General features: G+C 45.6%; 2 protein-coding genes across 2 annotated transcripts in view; one reads left to right on the top strand and one right to left on the bottom strand.

The window, feature by feature from the left end:
- Positions 1 to 18,117, top strand: part of IGSF22 (immunoglobulin superfamily member 22) — a 41,807-nt gene extending 23,690 nt beyond the window's left edge. Inside the window, exons 16-22 of the mRNA XM_006263493.4 lie at positions 1,894 to 2,022; positions 2,873 to 3,169; positions 5,553 to 5,641; positions 10,857 to 11,049; positions 12,234 to 12,533; positions 16,022 to 16,348; positions 17,764 to 18,117. Coding sequence (XP_006263555.1) covers positions 1,894 to 2,022; positions 2,873 to 3,169; positions 5,553 to 5,641; positions 10,857 to 11,049; positions 12,234 to 12,533; positions 16,022 to 16,348; positions 17,764 to 17,831 — 1,403 coding nt within the window. The 3' untranslated portion in view covers positions 17,832 to 18,117. The remainder of the gene's footprint in view (positions 1 to 1,893; positions 2,023 to 2,872; positions 3,170 to 5,552; positions 5,642 to 10,856; positions 11,050 to 12,233; positions 12,534 to 16,021; positions 16,349 to 17,763) is intronic.
- The window catches only part of TMEM86A (transmembrane protein 86A), an 85,177-nt gene that overhangs the window by 17,237 nt on the left and 47,250 nt on the right, over positions 1 to 20,690 (bottom strand). The gene's annotated exons all lie outside the window — the stretch shown is intronic.

Genomic DNA, 20,690 nt, shown 5'->3' on the forward strand with positions numbered 1-20,690 from the left:
CCATGGAGGAGTATACCTACTTGGCCCACACTTGCAGGGAGGCAATTAGAAAGGCCAAAGCAACTACAGTGCTGAGGCTGGCAACACAAATTAAAGACAACAGAAAGTCATTTTTTAGGTATGTAGGGAGTAAAAGGAAGGCTCAGGACAGCAAAGGACAAGGTGTCAGACAGGGAGGGACAAGGTTGAGCTAGTCAATGAGTTTTTTGCCTCAGTGTTCCTGAACAGGGCTCAAGAAAAGTCTCCTAATGGATTCTTAGATGGGCATCAGAGGGACACCAGCCTACCAACTGTCAATGGTAACTTGGTGCAGAGTCACTTGGATGGACTGGATGTGTTCAAGTCAGCAGCTCCAGATGAGCTGCATCTGAGGGTACTGAAGGAATTGGCCAGTGTCATAGCAGAACCACTGGCATGGCTGTTTGAGCGCTCGTGGCACTCAGGTCAGGTCCTGGAGGACTGAAAAAGGGCCAATGTGGTCCCTATTTTCAAGAAGGGGAGGAAGGAGGATCCGAGTAATTATAGGCCAGTCTGTCTCACCTCCATCCTTGGAAAGGTCTTTGAAAAGATTATGAAGGATTATATTTGTGGGAGTCCAGCGGGAAAAATAATGCAGCAGGGAAACCAGCATGGATTTGTAGCAGGTAGATCATGCCTGACAAATCTGGTTTTGTTTTATGACAGGGTCACAAAATGCTTAGATGCAGGAGTAGGGGTGGATGTTGTTTTCTTGGACTTTAGCAAGGCCTTTGATATCATATCTCATCCTATTCTCATAAATAAATTAAGAGGCTGTGACATAGATATTTACATGGTCCAGTGGGTGACAAATTGGCTTATCGATCGCACCCAGAGAGTGGTAGTAGACAGACTGGTATCAACCTGGAAGGATGTGGGTAGTGGGGTCCCACAGGGTTCAGACCTTGGACCTGTACTCTTCAATATCTTCATCAGTGACTTGGATGTGGGTGTGAAGTGTACTCTGTCCAAGTTTGCGGACAATACTAAATTGTGGCGTGAAGTGCACACTCCAAAGGGTAGGGAACAATTGCAGGCAGACCTGGACAAGTTAGAAAAGTGGGCAGTACACAATAGGATGCAGTACAACAAGGACAAGTGCAGAGTGCTGCACCTAGGGTGCAAAAATATCCAGCACACCTATTGACTGGGAAGTGACCCTCTCAGCAGCACAGAAGCGGAAAGGGATCTCAGAGTCCTAGTGGACTCCAAGATGAACATGAGTTGTCAATGTGATGAAATCACCAGCAAAGCTAACTGCACTTTATCATGCCTCAGCAGATGCATGACAAATAGATCCAAGGATGTGATACTTCCCCTCTATGCAGCATTGGTCAGACAGCAGCTGGAGTACTGCGTCCAGTTTTGGGTGCCGTACTTCAAGAAGGATGTTGATAAACTTGAGAGGGTCCAGAGAAGGGCCATTCATATGGTTAGGGGCTTCCAAGGGAGATGGTGCTCTCCCCTACCTTGGGGGTCTTTAAGAGAAGGCTGGATAGGTACCTGGCTGGGGCCATCTGACCCCAGCACTCTTTCCTGCCCAGGACAGGGGTCGGACTTGATGATCTGTTGAAGTCCCTTCCAACCCTAGCATCTATAAATCTATGACTAAATTCAGTCCCTTTTTTCTGTGCCTTGGGGTGCTCTTTGACATAACGTGTTCCCACTTTGCAAGCTGAGTGCATGACTAGATAGAGGGAAGCCATATGCATGCCTAATGTTCTTTAAAAAGTGTCTTTTTGAGGTGACATTTTTTCATGCTTACTCCCAACCCACAGGTAATTCTTTTAACGTCACTTGGGAATTCTTATGTGGATGGACAACAACTTTTTATAAAAGGATTAAACTGAAAACTTGTAATATCTGCCTCTTTAGATACCAAATTCAAAGTGGATGGTTTGCTAGAAGACACAGAATATGAGTTCCGTGTTACAGCAGTGAACCGTGCAGGGCCAGGACAACCAAGCATACCCTCCAGCTCTGTCGCTGCAAAGGACCCCATCAGTATGTTTCCTGTTTCATTTAATCACTAGTTCTCCTAAAAATGTTTCCAGTGACAAGACTTACTTTATTGGCAGACAGCACGTACAGCTCAACATGCTGTCGTGCTTAGTTGCTTGCCGTACTTGAGAGGCTTTCATTCACTTCTCCCAGAGGCCATAATTCAATCATTTCATAACATCATAAATCATTTCTGTTTATTGGACTTCAGTGTACCATGAATCCCCACTGGTGTATTTAATAAAAGAAGGGTAAGCCTCTGCAGAATGTGGATAAAGCGATTTATTAATTTTCCCAAAGCTTTGTTTTTCAAGACTGCTTTTTAATTGGAGAGATTGTGGGCCTAATCCTGCCCAGTGAAATTAGAGCAAAGTTCTTAGTGACTTCAGTGAGAGCAAAAATGGGCCTATATCCTAGTAAGATGAGCTAATAGATGAGCATTGTAATCTTTCCATACATAATCAAAACCGTTTTTAAACTCAAGTCCTGCCCAGAAGCAGCATATGAATAGTGGGTGTCTGTGTGATTATTGTGGGCATAAGTCTCCAGAGCTGTAAGCAGTTTGGAAAAACATTTCTGAAAGTAACAGAGCTACTGTAGTATAGAGGAGAGGAGCCAAGCCTTAGATCACTTCATAGGAGTATGTTCATGTACCTCAGATGCAGCAGCCTGTGATAGTATTTGTTTGTTCAGCATTGACTGAAAACCCAGGCCCTAGATTTTACACCTAGGAAAAGTAATGGCTGAAATTATTAATTACATATGAGAACATAGGCCTGGATGTGGGGTTGATGCTGGGAGAAGGGTGAGCATCTCTGTTATATGTACAAAAGCAGGTTTGTTGCTGTTACAGAACCTCCAGGATTGGTGAAGGGGCTCCACGTTATTGACTCCTGCAACTCCAGCATTTCCTTGGCATGGGAGGAACCAGATCAAGGGGACTTGCCTTCAGGATACATACTCGAGATGCGAGCTGAAGACACCAAGGAATGGACAAAATGCACAAAAATCCCAATTTCTGGCACCATCTACACCGTGGGAGGCCTGCAGGAGAGGCAAAAATATTTCTTCCGCATCCGAGCAGTAAATGAAGGTGGAGTGGGAGAACCAGTAGAGCTAGAAAAAGGAGTTTTTGCTATGCCTCCTCCAGGTAACAGCTCAGCAGTCTTTCAAGCTGCACATCACTTCATTTGTGATTCAGTTCATTTGTTTTAATAGCCACAGCCTTACACAGCATCACTGTTGATACTGGCAATCAGGAAAGGTAATAAAGCTTTGTGAGCTTTGATTAATGACATGATAAACATTGGAACAAAATGCATGTTGCCCTTCCCATCCATGTGACTGGGCTGTGACATCAACAACAGCTCACGTGAAATATGTTTTTGCACCTGATTTTGTCTTTATTTTGGTGACCTTAGCAAGGGGGTCCCATTAGGGAATCTGATTTTGCCTACAGGAAACCAGATACATGAGGTAGAGTCTAGTATTTAGCCCTTTCAGATAAAACATGAAAAGGAATTCAGACCCTTTCCTGAGAAATGGAATACTTTACAGATGCTCCTTCTGTTCTGTATAGTGATACAAGTCTTATATTTTGGTGAAGTTCACTTGGAGTCTGCATGGGTATTGGCCAGGGACACTGGGTAACAAAAATTCTTTTTTGAGTCTTGGAGTTGAACTGAAAGACATTCTCTACATTTCCTGCCAGAGCTGTATCTCCTCTACTGCAAATTTCCATTTACAGCCCCACTGACTGCAGCTTTCCTTTTGCTGTTAGCCAGTCGTATCAACTATATGACTGCAAAAGCAGTTCCTGGAAAATTCCACCCATTTCTGCCACCGATGCTATCAGCACTGCCTCCCATTTGCTCTTGGGCTAGATGCATTAGTAGTGTACTGAGCTGCAGCAGGCAAGCTGTCATATTTGAAGTGCCCATTTATTATAGAGACAACAGTGCTGAGATATAGATTGCTGCTCTTTCAGCTGGGGAGCTAAGAGTGAAAGGCCTGCTGCAAATGAACAATCAAGGAGCAGAGTGATAAACAGACAACACAGAGGTAATTGTTTTGTCAAGGAGAATGCTCCAGAGTAGCTTATCATGCCTTGAGAATAATAGCAGAGATATTATAGCAGAGGGGATACCCTGAGTATCCCCTAGCCAGCTTATTATAATAGGTAGAAGCTCAAACCTTTATTATCTTGGACTCCTGGGTAGCAAGTTTGCTAATTAGCACATTCAAACAGCTTCTCTCTAGAATGATCACAGAGGACACAGCGCTGGTCTGAGCCGCCTTAAGTGGCAGAAAAGAGCAACAAGGCTGGATACAAGTTTCATGAGTCATACCATACTGCAGTGATTCCTATGAGGAACAAGAACATTCAAGGAGCTCAGAACACAATATCTAATTGAATAATTGCACAAATCTATATGGCCAACTTATTCCTCCAGAGGTGCCCTAAAACAGTGCTAGTAATTTCATCTCCAAGCACAGAGACACCAAAACATACCACCCAACCTGTCACAGGAGATGTTAAGAGGCATGCTGTAATAAAAAACCCATGAGGTTTGATAGGAAATAGACTTGACACAGTGGTGATGGAGGGAGGAAGTCAGCAATTAGTTTTCAATCAGTTGAAAAAGCACTCATTTCACATGACTTTTTTGCTCTCACTCAGTTCTCCTATGCTAATAGTTTTCTGTCTTACTCCATCTTCCTCCATCAAACTTAGTTGGAAAGGCTATAACTAGCCCTCACAACAGAGACCTTGAATGCTTACTGGTAAGTATTCCTCACCAGCCACCAACAAGCAGGGGGCTGTTATAAGGTCAGGCAGCCATGGACCCAGGAGCAGTAACCTGGTATTAATTGTGCCATTAACTTCAAGAGGAGCCTCTGTCTAAGTATTGTCCAATATAATTAAGGGTTGCATAGCCTATCCTTGAGAGAACAAATCTGCTATAAGACTGATTTACCAGTCGTTGGCTTCCATCCTATTTGAAAAGGAAAGCAGCTTTTAAATGTTATTGCTTTCTTGTATTCCAATACCGTGAAAAGGCACCCTGCCTTAAACATGGCGTGGTAAAGGGCAACTGCTAATTTACCTGAGCTTCTAAATGAAAATAGACAATCTCATGTCATGTGTGCATTTATCCTTCTTTCTCCAATGAACCCATCCTTGCAGCATGTTGGCACTAGCCATACATAATTAACAGTATCTTTATTTGCACCTGCAAAAAAGATAGGACCTGTCTTCCTGTTCCTATTTTGTGCTGCAACTGGCGACTTAACTTCTTAACTATGGCTTGTTGAAACTAAGTTCAAGGTCTGATTTTCTTTTGTCTCATCATGATCTTCCAGTGTATGAAACAAAGGGGCTAACTGGGGAAAATGGTTTCACTCCAGTATATGGTCTCCAAGTTTTTAATTATTCTCTCTCTCTCTCCACCCCCACCCCCTTTCCTCACCCCCTTTGTTTATTGCTGCTTTTTTATTCCTTTTTTTATTTTATTGGGTTTTTTTTATTCTAGCCCCTCCCAAGTTTGATCTAAGCGCTAGGCTGAAGAATCACATGGTGGTTCGTGCTGGGACAGCCCTCTGCATTCCCGCCTTCTTCTCTGTGAGTGTCCTTCATTCCTACTCTTCCCCCAAGGAAAACCTTGCATTTAAAATTACTTTTGGAGCCAGGTTTTTTATCATACATGTCTCACTTTACTCCTTCCACCAAGGTAGGACCTGCTCCTGGAAACTTTCTGTGCATGGAACTTCCACTGAAGTGGAAGAGCACTCACCCAGGAACAACACTTGAGTTCAGTTTCCTTCTCAGCCTGGAAGGATTCAAACCCACATTGCCCACTTCCCAGGAGAGTGCCCATTCACCAGGTTATAGGCTGTTATGGTTGGGGGCACTCTCCATGGCTTCAGTAAAAGCTGCAAACCTAGGAGAGAGGGGGGTTCCTGGTCCTTGCTCCCAGGATTGCTCCTGTATTTTATCCACTGCCTGTTCATATAAAACACATGAACAAACACTCCTTTAGTGAATTTAGTCCTACATATCCAATATTTCCTCCAGTTCCTCCGCAGTGAGCAGAGAGGCAAGCGGTCATATCCTTAACCTCATCTCTCCAAGATGCACCTGAACAATGACCTGCTACAGGGCAAAACCAGTAGCAGGGATACTCTGTTCCTCTAGGGCCCTTTCATACACATTACATATATCACGCAATTAACTTAGTTAATCATACAATAAATTTAGACCAGCCATATATGCAAAGGAATTATCACACCATAAAAATGGCTATCCAGCTATAAGAAGAGCCAGCTAGCTACAAAGTTAGTGCTAGAAAATGAGCGACAACCCTGTAGCTGGTTTCTATCCAGTTTTAAACTGAATGTGTAAGCAGGGCCCTAAGGGCCAAATTCTTCCATTTGCCCTTCTCATGTGAGGAGTTGCACTGACCTCAGCAACACTGAACAGTGCCTTGGAGACGTAAAGTTTTGTGTAAATGCTATTTTTAGAGCCAGATTTTGCAACCTCCTGCAAACTGGTGAAATTGCTGAGACTGCTCATGCGAATACGTGCACATCATGTCAGCAGGAGGAAGTGTTGTGCAACCTAGCTTTTCACAGTTAGCGCTTGCCTTGCAGATTTTGGCATGGTGCAAATGCCATCCCTCCTCAGAAAAGAGCATAGTTAATTATGAGGAAAAACTCACTATTCACAGCTTCCATTTGTGGATGGAGGGTCTAAACTCACCACAGCTCTCTGAATCCCATAATCTGTTCTGCAAAAATCCATGTAAGAGAACTTCATTTTATGTCCCTATTAAAGGATATTGTTAATAAAGATGCATGTGATGGAGCTTTCCCTTATACCAGGGTTTTCCAAACTTTTGATACATGGGGCACATTTTTTTCTGGATTAAAATTGGCAGCAAACTTCACTCACTGGTCTGTGACCTGAATCCGGTCTGTGGGCCCATCCTGAGTGCCCCCAACCCAGCCAGTGCCCAGTCCCCTTCTGTGGAACTGGCCTAGCTGGAGCCCCATGCAATGGCATGGCGCCAGCCAGCAGTGGCACATCCAGACCAGCTGGAGTCCCACCCAGGTCATTTTTCACAACACATTTTCACTGCTCTTGTAGCACACCCTTTGGGAGTCCCAGACTTAGGACATTTATAGATGTCCTCTGGGTGCCCGGAGGAGGGGTGGGTAGCACTTTAATTAGTGCAGTTCTGAGAGCTGTGCTAGTTAAAGTGTCTGGAGTGTCATGTGTATCAGCATCTCCACAGCATCGCACAGGATACAACTGGTGGCTGATAGAGAATCCAGCCTTTCCAATTTGTTCCAATGGGTAATTTCCTGTGGCTTCAAAGTTTTCAATTTTATGGCAGCGGTCAAGAGTTGTCAGTGCTAAGCCCTGAGAGGTACAGCATGGTTTGTCATAGCTGGGAGTTCATTCAAGGTCTGCATAACTGTATACAGCTCCTTGGGACCAATGGATGTGAGCACTCCCTGGATGAAGCTACACATGCCATTAAGGCAGTTTACACCAGAGTTTATCACAGTGCCTTAATGGCATGTGTAGATGCTCAAACTGCTGCAGTCCAGAGCGCATGTGCAGATGCTGCATCCAGGACTTCAGCAGTTTGAACCAGGATGGAGTAGCCTTGGGCTGGCATGGGTCCCAGGGGGTGAGTCCTGGGCTCCAGGAAGCAGCATCAGGCAGTGGAGGGGATGGCTGGGGCACAAGAGTGGCCCAGCATGTGGAGCCCTGTGACTAGACACCAGGCAGAGTTCTGGCCTCCTGCTACCTGGGCTGACCAGGCGCAATGTATACCCAGGTCAGCATTTACACGTGTGTTTAGGGACAGTTACTTTCTCCACCATAACAAAGGACTGTCCCCAACAGTACCATCTTATGGCAGTAGAAATTAGTTTGCTGCAGTCTAATAGCATCGCACAAGTAGACTGTGATGTTTTACACTGCAGCAAATTAGTCTAATGCTTAGTTAAGCACTAGGGCTCTGCGAAATTTCACCGGGTGTTTCATTTCAAAGCTTTTTTGATGCATTTTGAGCTTGAAACAGTGAAATGAAAACAAAACAAAATCCTTTGAAACAGCTTTGCAATGAAACAAGGGCACTCGAAACATTTCAAAAGTTTCTAAACATTTTGAGTTTCGAAGCCTGTCTTGGCTTCAGCACCGGTCCCAGCCGGCAGCAGCAGCCTCTTGTCATCCCACGCAGATCCGGGGTGCGTGCCCCCCGGGAGGATTCTGGCATGGCCCCCAGTCCTCTCAGGGGGTGCCAGCCCCTGGATCTGCATGCCAGATGGCAGCATGCTGTTGCTGCCAGCTGGGGACAGCGGCAGCACCAATCTTCCCGGCACTGGGTGTGGGCTGCGCCCAGTGCCAGTCCCAGCCAGCAGCAACAGCCTCCTGTAATCCGGAAGGCAGATCGGGGGCCCCCTGCACCCCCAGGAGGAGTCTGTCAGAGCCCTGCAGCCCTCCCGGGAGTGCAGGCCCCTGATCTGCCTGCCGGATGACAGGAGGCTGCCCCTGCCACCTGGGACCGACACTGGGTGCAGCCCACACCCAGGACCAGGAAGATTGGTGCTGCTGCCCATCCCAGGTGGCAGGAGCAGCCTCCAGTGATCTGGCAGGCAGACTGGGGAGGCCCCGCACCCATGGGAGGAGTCCGGCAGAGCCCTGCAGCCCTCCCAGGGATGCGGGGGGCCTCCGATCTGCCTGCCAGGTGATAGGAGGCTGCTTCTGCCACCTGGGACAAGCGGCAGCACCAATCTTCCTGGCACTGGGTGCAGGCTGTGCCTAGCACCAGTCCCAGGTGGCAGGAGCAACCTCCTGTTATCTGGCAGGCAGATTGAGGGGCCCCCTGCACCCTCAGGAGGAGTCCAGCAGAGCCCCACAGACCTCCTCGGGGTATGGGCTCCCAATCTTCTCCTTGCTCCCTGCAACAGTCAGCAGCACCAATCTTCCTAGAGTTGGGTGCGGGCTGTGCCCAGCACCGGTCCCCGGTGGCAACAGCAGCCTCCTGTCATCTGGCAAGCAGATCAGGGGCCACACCCCTGGGAGGAGTCCGGCACAGCCCTGTACCCATCCCAGGGCTGTGGGCCCCTGGATCTGCCTGCCAAATAACAGGAGGCTCCTGCTGCTGCTGGCAAGTGACAGTTTTGCTTGTTAGCACCTTGAGGTGCAGTTTCCTAGAAACCTCTGTGCCTATTTCCTTGAAACTTTGCAGGCTTCATGCCCTCAGAAGGGGCTACCATCCCTGCAAGTTTCATCCAAATCAGGCTAGAAATGACACAGTTCTAGGCAGTTTCGTGCTTCCCTATTATAACCTATGGGCAAAACAGCAAAACAGTTTTGACGAAACGAAACAGAGCAGCGTTTTCGAAACAAAACTTGAAACAAAACACTGTTCCATTGAAACAGAAATCGAAGCAGAATGGTGCTGTTTTGCACAGCCCTATTAAGCACACGTGTTGAGCACACCCCCTTTGAATGTTCTCAGTTGCAATTGGAATCAATAGGAGCAGGGCCTATCACAGGGGGGGTCAGGAGGGCCATTTGGCCTGGGCCTCTCATTCACAGAGGGCCTCAAATTTAGACTTTTGACATTATCTCCAAATGAGGTTATACACACAGACACAGAGATACACTGTCAGGATTGAAAGAAGAAGAAAAAAGCTAGAAAAGCATGTGCTAAATAAAAAAGGAACATTTATTACAAATTATTGCATTGTATTTTGAGCCTCAGAAAATGGAAGTGGCCCAGGCCTCTCTCGACCTCTGAGAGGGCCTGAATAGGAGCTGATGGTGAGCCTCACTGGAAACTCTTAGTTCCTTGCAAGATGGAGTCCTATTCCCAGACTAATCACAATCAGCATGGACTTCAATGACAACTGAAGGTGCACTGAGCCTTACTGGATCAGGCTCTGAATAAGGGCAGCAGGGTTTGGTCCTTTGCATGTTTAATCCCAGCTTAAATGCCTTACACCAGGGGTGTCAAGCACAGCCTCTGGGCCACATCTGGCCCACAGAGCCATTCCATGCTGTCTGCCAGGCTACTAGTGGGTCAGAAGATTTGGGGCAAGGTCTGCTGCAGAATCCAGGGTGCCTCTGAACATGGCCATTGGTGGCAGGGGGGTGAGCATGGGCTGTGCTGACACAGCCAGTTGCCCCACTGCCTCTGGCCCCACTTCTGCTGCCACTGCAGCTGTTGGCTCTGTGGATCTAGTCTGGGGAACAAGGTGAGTTTAATACCCATCTTATTCAAAGAAACCATAGTTATCACCTGGGGGAAATTTCTTGGCTCTCTCAGGCAAAAGCAGAGGTATTATTTCTATGGCACCAGCCCTTCTTCAGATTTTTAAGAGTACAGAGAGGGTTAAACAGAGCTAAACTTTAACCTCTATTTAGATTTGGTAGAGAACATTGTAGCTACAATAATGTGATAATGCTAGGAAAACAGACCATTTTTTAAAATTTGCTTAAATCTTAAAACGAAGGCCAGATCCTCAGCTGAAGTAAATCACTGTAGCTTAATTTGGATGCCGTCCCACCAGGTTACACCAAATGGGGTCCTAGCCTAATAGTAGCAGCAGATACTTTGGCTTGGCATTTCTCCTGTAGAAATTCACTAGGAGTATTCCCCTTAGAGTACCATTGTTGATATCAGGATGTTCAGATCAAAGATGCTTTTGCTACATATAGGCCAGACTGTCATTGCTTTCTCCTCCCCCAAACCTCCAAGTGAAGAAAACTGATTGAGTACTTAAGACCACTGTTGTATTTCCCCATTTGTCTTGTGCAGGGTTCCCCTCCACCATCCGTGACCTGGCAAAAAGATGGAGTTCCCACTAAAGGGCGAGAAAGCATAACCAAAAGCAAGCATCACTCCCAGTTCCTTATTCACAGCACCAAGCGTTTTGATTCTGGCCTGTACCAGATTCTCCTCAGAAATGACTACGGCGAAGCTCATTATGATATTCACGTGCGAGTGGCAGGTACAGTATTGTACAAACAGGGCAGAGCTGGGTTTAACAGGGGGCCTATACAACCAGCAAGGTGAATTTCATTCAGTTTGTACATCAATTCCAGAGTTCAGAAGCTTGGTCTTTCCATGCAAGAAAATGCTTTATTTGGAAAAAAACCCTACCACAATATCATGTTTTAATAATAGAATGATAAGCTGTAATCTGCACACAAAGGGAGAAATGGCTCATCAGCATGACTGTTCTTTCCCACCTCTTATTATTGTAACTCTATAGTCTCTACTGCATTGCAGGTTAGAGCTCAGGGCCTGAACCAACTAGCTACTAAGGGGCTTTATTCACCTTGTACCCCAAAGAAGAGAGAAGGTGAGATCTCTGCCATGGCACATATTTTCACACTTTACTTCTGTTTGCATACCTCACTTGTTCCTCTTGAGCCAAACAAGAGTAGAGTCTTCTTGTCAGGGTACTCTGCTGAGAATTAAGGACTTTTTAATGTCTTCTTTGCTTGATGACTCTTCCTCAAGAGAAATAAATTTACTTGAAACCCGTGTGAATAATTCTAGCATAGGGAAACACACAGAGAATGAAATAGTCTGACATACATTCTGAGTACCTGGGTGTGGAACGGTCCACACACATTCATTTTAGGAACACAAGCATGTGCCTACAGTGAGAGCACTTGATGCTATGTTCTTGTCACACTTCATCAGCTAAGCAGGCCTGGGCATGGTCCTACTTTAACAGGATTCCTCTGAGAAATATATAGATTCCAAAAAGTGATATTGGTGAATAAGACAATACCCTTCTCTATGAGAATAGTGTGAAGAACTTTCTGAGAATGTTAGAATTGGAACATATTATCTAGAGAGGTTGTGAAGAACTTTCTAATATTTCTGTCATTTGAAGTTTTGATGTACAGATAAGACAAATATTTGTGGTAGAATGGTTTAAACAGGGATGATCTTGCTTTGAGAAGATGGTTGAATTAGATGACCTCCTGGTGTCTTTTCTGGCCCCTGTTCTTCTATGATTCCAAGTGCCGTTCCATAATTTCCTAGGCACACAACAGTGTTCCCAAATAATTCATAAGGCAGCATCTGGATGGAAAGGGAAGTGCTCCAAGGGAAGAAAAAAAATAAGGAGTCTGCTCAACTAAGACAATCAAATACCTCAATATGTTCCCTGTTTGTTAGATTTCCCCCGGCCACCAACTAATCTGCAGCTTGTCGAGGAAGTTCCAAACACTGTGACCCTCAAATGGGATCATACCCCAGATGTGATGGATGATGGACATGCTCATTATGTCATCCTGAAACGTGATGCTAGTACTGCCACTTGGTTCACTGCAGCTGAGAAGGTCTACAGCAATAAGTACACTGTCACCGGCCTGCTTCCAGGGAGGAAATATTTTTTCCGAGTTATTGCTCGCAATGACATTGGTGACAGTGACCCACTGGATTCCAAAGATGCCTGGCACATTAATAAGGACAAAGGTAAGCATTATAATGTACGCATGCACTGGAAGGGGTGGGGGAGAAAAGGATGCTCTTGTAGATACAGCACTGGACTGAAACCCAGAGATTTAAGTTTGATTCTCAGCCTTGCCACAGACATCCTATGTAATCTTGGACAAGTCACTTAGGACCTGCTCTTGTTCTACCTATTAGACTTGACTTCAGTGGGAGAAATGAAAGAACTAGGTTCTCTGTACTTTATAGTTCCAGTTAAGGGTCATCTTTTCTTCTCCCTCAAAAGAGCAATAAAAATTGCTCTTGAATTATACACAGAGTCAACCTACAATCAGGTCCCAACAATCGTGACTTTTGTACAGGTTTCCCTCACTCTATACTGTACATGCATTCCTGGAAAATGGCGCATAACTCGAATTTGCACAAAGGGAACCCACTTTACAATGTAACAAATAGGGATATGTTCCAAGGCCTCGACTGTGCTGACCCCTCGACTGTACTGACATGGCACTGTACCACTCCCAGGGCAGCTGCAGCTGCAGCTGCAGCTCCAGAAGCACAGGCACCAGCTGCCCTGAGCAGCAGCCGCGGGCGCTGCTGCTGGGTGGCTTCATGGCTCACAGCTCCTGGGGCGCCGCACTGACAGGGCCAGACTGGGCTGGGCTGCAGGCACCACCACCCAGCTCAGCCCCCCAAATAATTTTTTCTTCCTCCACCTATGGCGTCACTCCCACAATGCACCACACAAAGCAGCTGACTGCAGGCTTCCACCACACCAGTCACATGAGTGAATTTACCTCACATATGACACTTTTTATACCAAGAATTAGTTATCGCATAAGAGCAAATTTGCACATACAGAACCTGCATAAAGCGAGGGAAACCTGTACTTATAGTATTTTTGTGAATGCAATAGAAGTTTTTTCAGCATGGCTTTTATTTTAGTATTTTTAATGCACTTAACCTTTTGGGACCTTTCCTTGATTATCTGCTTCTGTATGGGATTTTGTAAGGTCAAGATCTCTACCTGTACTTATCAACTAAATTAGCAAGGAGGGGGAAGAGGGAACTGTTTTTCCTAAAATGTAATCTGAAAATGTGGTGTCAATTCATAAGCAGAGTCAACTGTAATGAATAATACAGTAACTTGCTAATGCTCATTCTTCATGTGGGATAGGGTGAAGCTGCAGCAAGGAAGCTCTACTCCCTACCTCTTATTGAAAATGGCATGCTGTCTCGCACTTGTACTGAGTGGTAGAAGGACTTTGCTATAACCTCACATCCTAAGGATAATGAGAAAAGCTGAGGGCAGAGTTTTTCCCTAAGCTATTTAATTTAAGCAGCTGGAGCACCTTCCAGCAGCAGAATCATTATGGCAGATCTGAAAAATGCTTATAAGTAACAGCTGAAAATCCAGCCTATTGCTGCAGTGGACACTGGAACATGTTATGGAGCTCTCCCTGACTTCTTGCAACAGGCTGGCAGAGAAGCATTATGCCTTCCCCAAGTTTACTTCAGTTTATGCTCATGTATAATTTACTATTATTTGCATTTCTAAAGCAAGCTATGATCCAGAGAATCCAAACCACTTTAAAAAGTCAATTACCTTAACTAGAGTAAGCTTCACAATACCTTCCAGATGCCAGGGAGGGTATGGCAAGAGACAGATCACTCTATGGGCCTTGTTACACCTTGCACATTGAGCTGCACAAATGTTGATTGCTATTAGTGCTAGCTTGAGTTTGGAGCAGTCACACATTCAGGCTAGCAGGGACCTGGAGGATTAAAAGGTAAGAATCCCCCCTTCTATTATGGGCTTCCTCCCCTGCTTCCTGGGGCTCCCCCAATTCCTCCCACCCCTGACTCCCTTCTTGTCCCTCAGGGTTCCCTCCTGCCTCCCCCTGCCACCAGGGCACTATTACTTATGGCTGCCTGCACTGTCTGTCTCAGGGGAGCAGGCAGGCACAGGTTAACCTGTCTGCCCAGTCACTGCTGCTGGGCTGCTGCTCCTTTGGCCCAGAAAGCAGCAGCAGCGGCAGCACCTGGGCAGGCAGGGTAATCTTTCCCTGCCTGCTCCCCCAGGACAGATAGCTTGGGCAGCCACAAATAAGCAGGGCAGAGGGTGGGGTGGAACAGTGAGCAAGGCTGGGGTGCTGGGGGCGGGGCCTAATCTGGGCCAGCAGGAGAGAGGGGTGGGCAGTGTGACACTAAATTATAGCCTAGAGTGGCTATGCCTTAGTGTAACACAAGCTGGGTAGCACGGATCAGAGGTAATCTTACACTGGAGTGGTGTAACTTTGAGCTATATAACAAGTGCTTAAAACAAGTTTCAGGTGTTAATGTGTGGATGGATCCAGGGGTTAAGAGCTCCAGGAACCACCCAAAATTACCAAGTTACAAGGACCTAAGTATACCTTGTTCATGCTCTCTTGCTAAAGCATCCACTCCTGCCACTGTTGGCACTGGGCTAGATGGACCATTAGTTTGGTCTAGTATGAAACTTCTTATGTTCTTATCAATATGGAACAGAAAAATGACACCTTTATTTCACAGAAGGGAGTACAAAGATGTTATGTTGCCTGTCTAAGATTGTATGCAGAGTTAACAGAATAGTTTGCTGTTCTTACTTCCTGTCCCCACTTTCCCTGCTCAGACATTTTCCTTTTCAGTAGGTGCATCTATACATGCAAATGCTGCAGGATGAGTTTACTCCAGAGTAAATTACTCTAAGGTAAACCCACCCTAGGCACGTGTCTACACGTGTGCCCATTTGGGAGCAGATTTGCTGCTCTTGGCAGCAGTCTGTCTGCTCCTGCCCCATGCAGCCTTGCACCGGCCCCCTGCAGCAGCCAAGGAAATTGTGATCATGGAGCAGGGGCTAGGAGGTCCCTGCTGCCAGGGCAAGGGGCCATTGTTCCCACCCAGGCTCCTGCAGAGCCCACCCCAGCAGCAGGTAGCTCCCGGAGGCAGGGAGCAATCTCCTAGCCCCAGCTGCCCATGTGACTGGGAGCAAATTTGCTCCCGGTCAGTTGTCTACATGTGCCTTACTGCACAGTAATTACTCAGCAGTTAATTTGCTACTTGCATTTTCAGGTAGCAAATTAACTGCTGAGTAGAGCAAATTACTGTGCAGTAAGGGTCTGCACATGTAGACAGTGACTCTCACTATGCAGTAATTTGCTCTACTGCACAGTAAAACATCTCATGTAGACACACTCAGTTTGTAATAACAGAGAAGGATGAGTGTGCCAATGGTGGGGTACCAAGAACCAACATATTGAGACATGCTACTCATTTGTTCTGTTCTGCAATGAGTTTTCCCTGGTGAGAAAAGAGACTCAAGGTTTGAGTCTTACACCACTGTGATTGAGTCCATTGAAATCTCTCTGAACTCATACCAGTGTGGGAGGAGCCCCCAAAGACCAACTGGCATGGCTCCGAGTTTGCATATATGTATTTCTAACTCATGTTATTGAAGGCCGTTAGTGATGATCTCTCTGTTTCTTTGGCAGAACGTTTTAATTTCAAGATGAAGGAGTATCATGAGAGAGACTGGCGCCATGCTGCCCATTTCATTACCCCACTGAAGAACCATGCCGTGTGTCGGGGCCATGATTGCACCATGAGCTGTGCTTATATCGGCAATCCCCGCCCAACAGTGACCCTGTACAAGGGCAACGTGAATATCACGGCACACTCAAAATTCTGGTACAACTCAACAAGTGGCGTCTGCACACTGATGATTCCAACCGTCACCTCTAAGGACAACGGAGACTACACCATTGCTATTGAGAATGAGCTGGGTCAGGAGAAATGCAGCTGCACGTTGACCGTGTATGGTAAGTTGAGTTCTCCACTTGCACTGTTCTTTGGCAATGATTCTCTACCAGGCATGTATCTCCATCTTGGATGTCTGTGACCACAGCCAACCTTGTCACCTCTCTGAAATTGTCTCCTTCATAGCTGGTGAAAGACTCAAGGCAAAGACACAAAGAGTAAACTCTTTTCCATTTCTATGAACTCTCTTTCCACATCCCTCTGTTTCTCGTTTCAGAGCACATGGAAGTTCCCCAATCCAACAGTGCTCTTAGTTCAGCAACAAGATAGTTTGGTTAATGGTGACTTGTATTTTTCATGGGGGACCAAATAATACCATGGTGACATTGTACCAGCAGGGCAGGTTGGAGATGTGGTATCAACTGTGTTACTGTCTACTGAATGTGGAGTTTCCTAATTGCCTGGCAAGTTGGTTATACAGGATAGATGTTAGGAATCTGAAAATTGTATTGCATTTGTATTGAATCCCATGAATTTCAATTTAGATGGCAACCTTTCTTGGAGAGTGTTTAATGGTGAGATTTTATATGTGAATGAATCCCATGAGTCAGAACCCGAAGGACAGCTCAAATGATAAATTTTTAAGAGGAAAAGTTCTCCAACCCTTTGACATAGGATTGAAGAGCATTTATCCTGGGCTCTCCTTTCTCAAAGTACAAGCCCTGATGCTTCATGGCATGTCAGAGCTCTCTTAAATGAAAACTGAGAGAGACTTTGCCCGGCACAGCTTGTAAAGAAACTGATACAGCACCAATAATGAGAGGCTATATTTGGGTGGATCTTTCAGTGTTATTTTTGTATGACTGTTGCTTCTGAACAGCTTGCTGACAAGTGCCAATGATAGCACTCTGAAGCTTCAGTTCCTTCTGTCATCACTGCTAAGGAAGAAGTAATTCAACCTGCATCAATTATAGGAGAATAGTGATGACTGCAATTACTGCTCTGAACTATAGGTTGATTTTCAGATAGAGTTTTTCCCCCTGTGTTTATATACACAATGTGTGTAGGGGGAAGGGTTTTTCTTTCCTGTTCTCTGAGCTGAAAAATATCCAAACTCCTTTTTCCTACATTTTTATAGTGGAAAAGCAATCAATCTGTGTTGGTCTTAAACAGTACACAGAAAAATGCAGATACAAAGTAATTTGTTTGAAACAGCTGAAACCAGAAGCTGAAAACAAGGAGGCTAGAACAGACCCTGGAAATCACAGAAGTGCAGTGCTTGCTTCCCGCAAAAACTAATAAAACAACGTTTTACATTTATATATTGATGTCTTTTGATGCACAGACTCTCGAAGCATTTTCCAAAAGTTCTACAGAAAATTATAATAAGCTGCTAGTCAATTGTCAGTAGTTATAACATCTCTTTCTCTTTCTCTCTCTCTTTCTCTCTGTTTTCTCCCTCTCTCCCTCTCTCAAGATAAAGATGATAAAAGCCTTCTGGACACCGTGACAGAAAGTTTTCAGAAATCAAAGCACATAATGTAATCAGAAGCTCCAGAGCTAGCTTTGTCCGGTTCAGCATGCGGAATAATACATGTAGTTCTGTCTAGTTTGACTTAGCTGTGCATGGCTCAAAAATGCAGCTGCATTGCCTTCTATAATGTTTAATTAAGCCAGATGCTAACATGTGAGGCCTTTACTATTCAGGGATAGTTCTGAAGTTTCAGTGCTTATCCCAGAGAGAAAGTTTCCAAATGGCAGTGTGTAGGAATGGTACTATTTCCAATACAGGATGGAAATATATCTTTAAAATAAAAGGAGCCAAAGACTGCCTCACTGCATTGGTTTTCTCCACACCATTCAGTCTATAACAGGAGTTGAGCTGGGATCTGTCTGCATTACCCATTTTTGTTACTGAAGAGCTTAGAGGCCCCAACCTGTGGTAGGAGTCTTGTGCCAGGTACCATGTAAACATATATGCTAAGGTGCATGTTGATACTGCTTCCACAGCACTCTGCAGAGCACTGCCAAGAAATGTGCCCACTTACCTGCTCCTGTACTGCAAGTGCAAGACCCAGAAATCATGCAGCAAAACTGTCCCAGGGACACCTCCCACAACTGTTCTCAAGCACCCCAAAGACTGAGAGTGGGTGAGTGGGACGTGCTTCTCCACAGTGTTTTCAAGAGTATTCTGGGAGCCATGTAGATATAACCTAACACATGATGCCCATTGTATGGAGCACACACTCTTATAATTAAAAAAAAAAAAGAGCAGTATCATTGCCCCCAATTAATAGATAAACTAAGGCATGGTGATCGGGTGACTCAAGCAATGCCACACAGGAAGACAGTGGTAGTCAGGAGTAGACCTCAGGCCTTCTGAAGCTCAGTCTAGTGGCCTGACTATCCCATTTCCCTGTAGTACAAAGTAATTTTGTTTGCAGGAGCAGGCCTTTAGCAAGTAGCAAGCTGTTAACTATGGCCATGTGTAGATGGAACAAGGGGCATGTGTGTGCAACACTTCAAAGCAGATTAAATGCTGTTGCACCGCTTTAATGGTGTTGGTGTTTGCACACGGCGGCGTATTGTGCAGTAATTCCAGCTGCTGTAGCAAATTCAGCAGCATAATGTGCCATGTGCCTTAAATGACTCGGGGTGCAGCAAACTAAAACTCCTCCAAAGAGTTTTAGTTCGCTGCCCTACAGCCATGGAGTGAAGCACCGGGCTCTGTGCAGCTTAGGGGCTCTGCAGGAAGCCCATGCAGGCACCCTGACAGCAGCCTGGGAAGGCAGGATCTGCCCAATATCTTCTTCTTTTTTTTTTCCCCTGGAGACTGCCTGGCTGCGCTGCATGGGGGACCAGTGCTTCCCTCCGCATCAGGAGTGCCCCCGGGACTGCCCATGCCAAGTGCCTGTGGGCAGGTTCTGCTTGAGAGGAGTCGGGGGGGCCACCGCTGCTATGGAGGGAAGCACCAGTCCCCTCCGCTGCCCAGAGACCATTCCGCATGCCAGCAGCTCACCTTCCCTTCCCCACTGCCGGAGAGGCAGCTAAGTTTGGGTGTGTGCACAACACAGGGGTTTAAAGGGCCCTAAATTGAAGCAGTGTTTTTAAAAACCCACTGCTTCAATTTCAGGCCCCAATTTCATCTCCACATGCCCTAGGTGCATACTTAACTTTATTCCTGAGAATCCTCCCACAAGTTTCAATGCAAGTTGTTCATGGGCTTCAGTGTTTGTGAGATCAGAGTGTTAAGATCCAATGAGCATCTACATGTGCATGAATGCACCTTTTCTAATGCTAATTAAATTTAGTACCTCCAATGTGAAGCGCTAATGCAGAGTAGTACCTTTGCACTTTTTTTTAGTGATACTTAATGTGCAGTAAACTATTTTACTGTGCATTAGTGTAATGCCTTGGTTTTTTATGGGATGCTTTAATGCGCTGTAGTCTAGTGTACATTAAAGCACATGTGTAGATGCACACAGTAAAAACCACAATGACTTTAGTCAGGCAACATTTTTGTTTCATTATACCCAGCTGCTTGCTGTTCTTGGTCAGGCCAAGGCCAGATTAAGAATTATTGTATCTATCAACTGCTTGAAGGATACTGGTTTTCTATGCCTCTTCTTCCATTTCCATATTATTCCTTCCAGGAACTTGTTGTGAGATAAAGATTTAATAATCACAGTCACATATGCTAGCTTGCATTGCTGGTTGAATGTATCTTGCATTCCATATATCACATAAGAGATTAAGGCAGGTCTGGAATTATTTACAGTAGATCACAAAAAGGGAGAAATTTGAAAAGGCAAATATATTCTCCTACTGTCAAATGACATCAGGGCTACTTTGAAGAGTTCAGCAAAGTACTTGCAGGACACTGACTCATTCTGAAATGATGGACCATTTGCTCTGAGAAGGGCACACGTTAGCGCAGGGAAAGGTTTGATTTCTCTTACCAAAAAGAGTGAGATGAAAGAAGTTTCAGCGTTTAAAGTTCGCCTGCTGCTTTTAACTTATGAGACAGAAAGAGGGACATCTGCCCCGAGCACTAAATTAGGAAGGGCACTGGAATTACCCCCACACCCTTGCAAAGTCCCAGCCCCAGCTGCAAGAGCTTCCCTACAGCTTACCCATGTCCCAAACTCCAAAATAGTCCCCTGTGGCTGCAGGGGTGGGCAACAGCTGGGGTGGGCAGAAAAGATGGTGGCAGCAGCAGCACCTCAGCCAGGGACAAGTTAGGACTTCCTGGCATGGGTAGGACTGCTGTACCCCCCCAGCAAAGTCCCATTCTCAGGATCTACTACTTCCCCTGGCCTGCTCTTCATCAGATAAGGAATTTTCACTTGGGTTAATACAAATGATAGTTTAGATCAGTGATTCTCAACAAGGATGTCATGCAAT

Source organism: Alligator mississippiensis, chromosome 2 (genome assembly GCF_030867095.1).
Source record: "Alligator mississippiensis isolate rAllMis1 chromosome 2, rAllMis1, whole genome shotgun sequence".
Taxonomy (NCBI): Eukaryota; Metazoa; Chordata; order Crocodylia; family Alligatoridae; genus Alligator; species Alligator mississippiensis.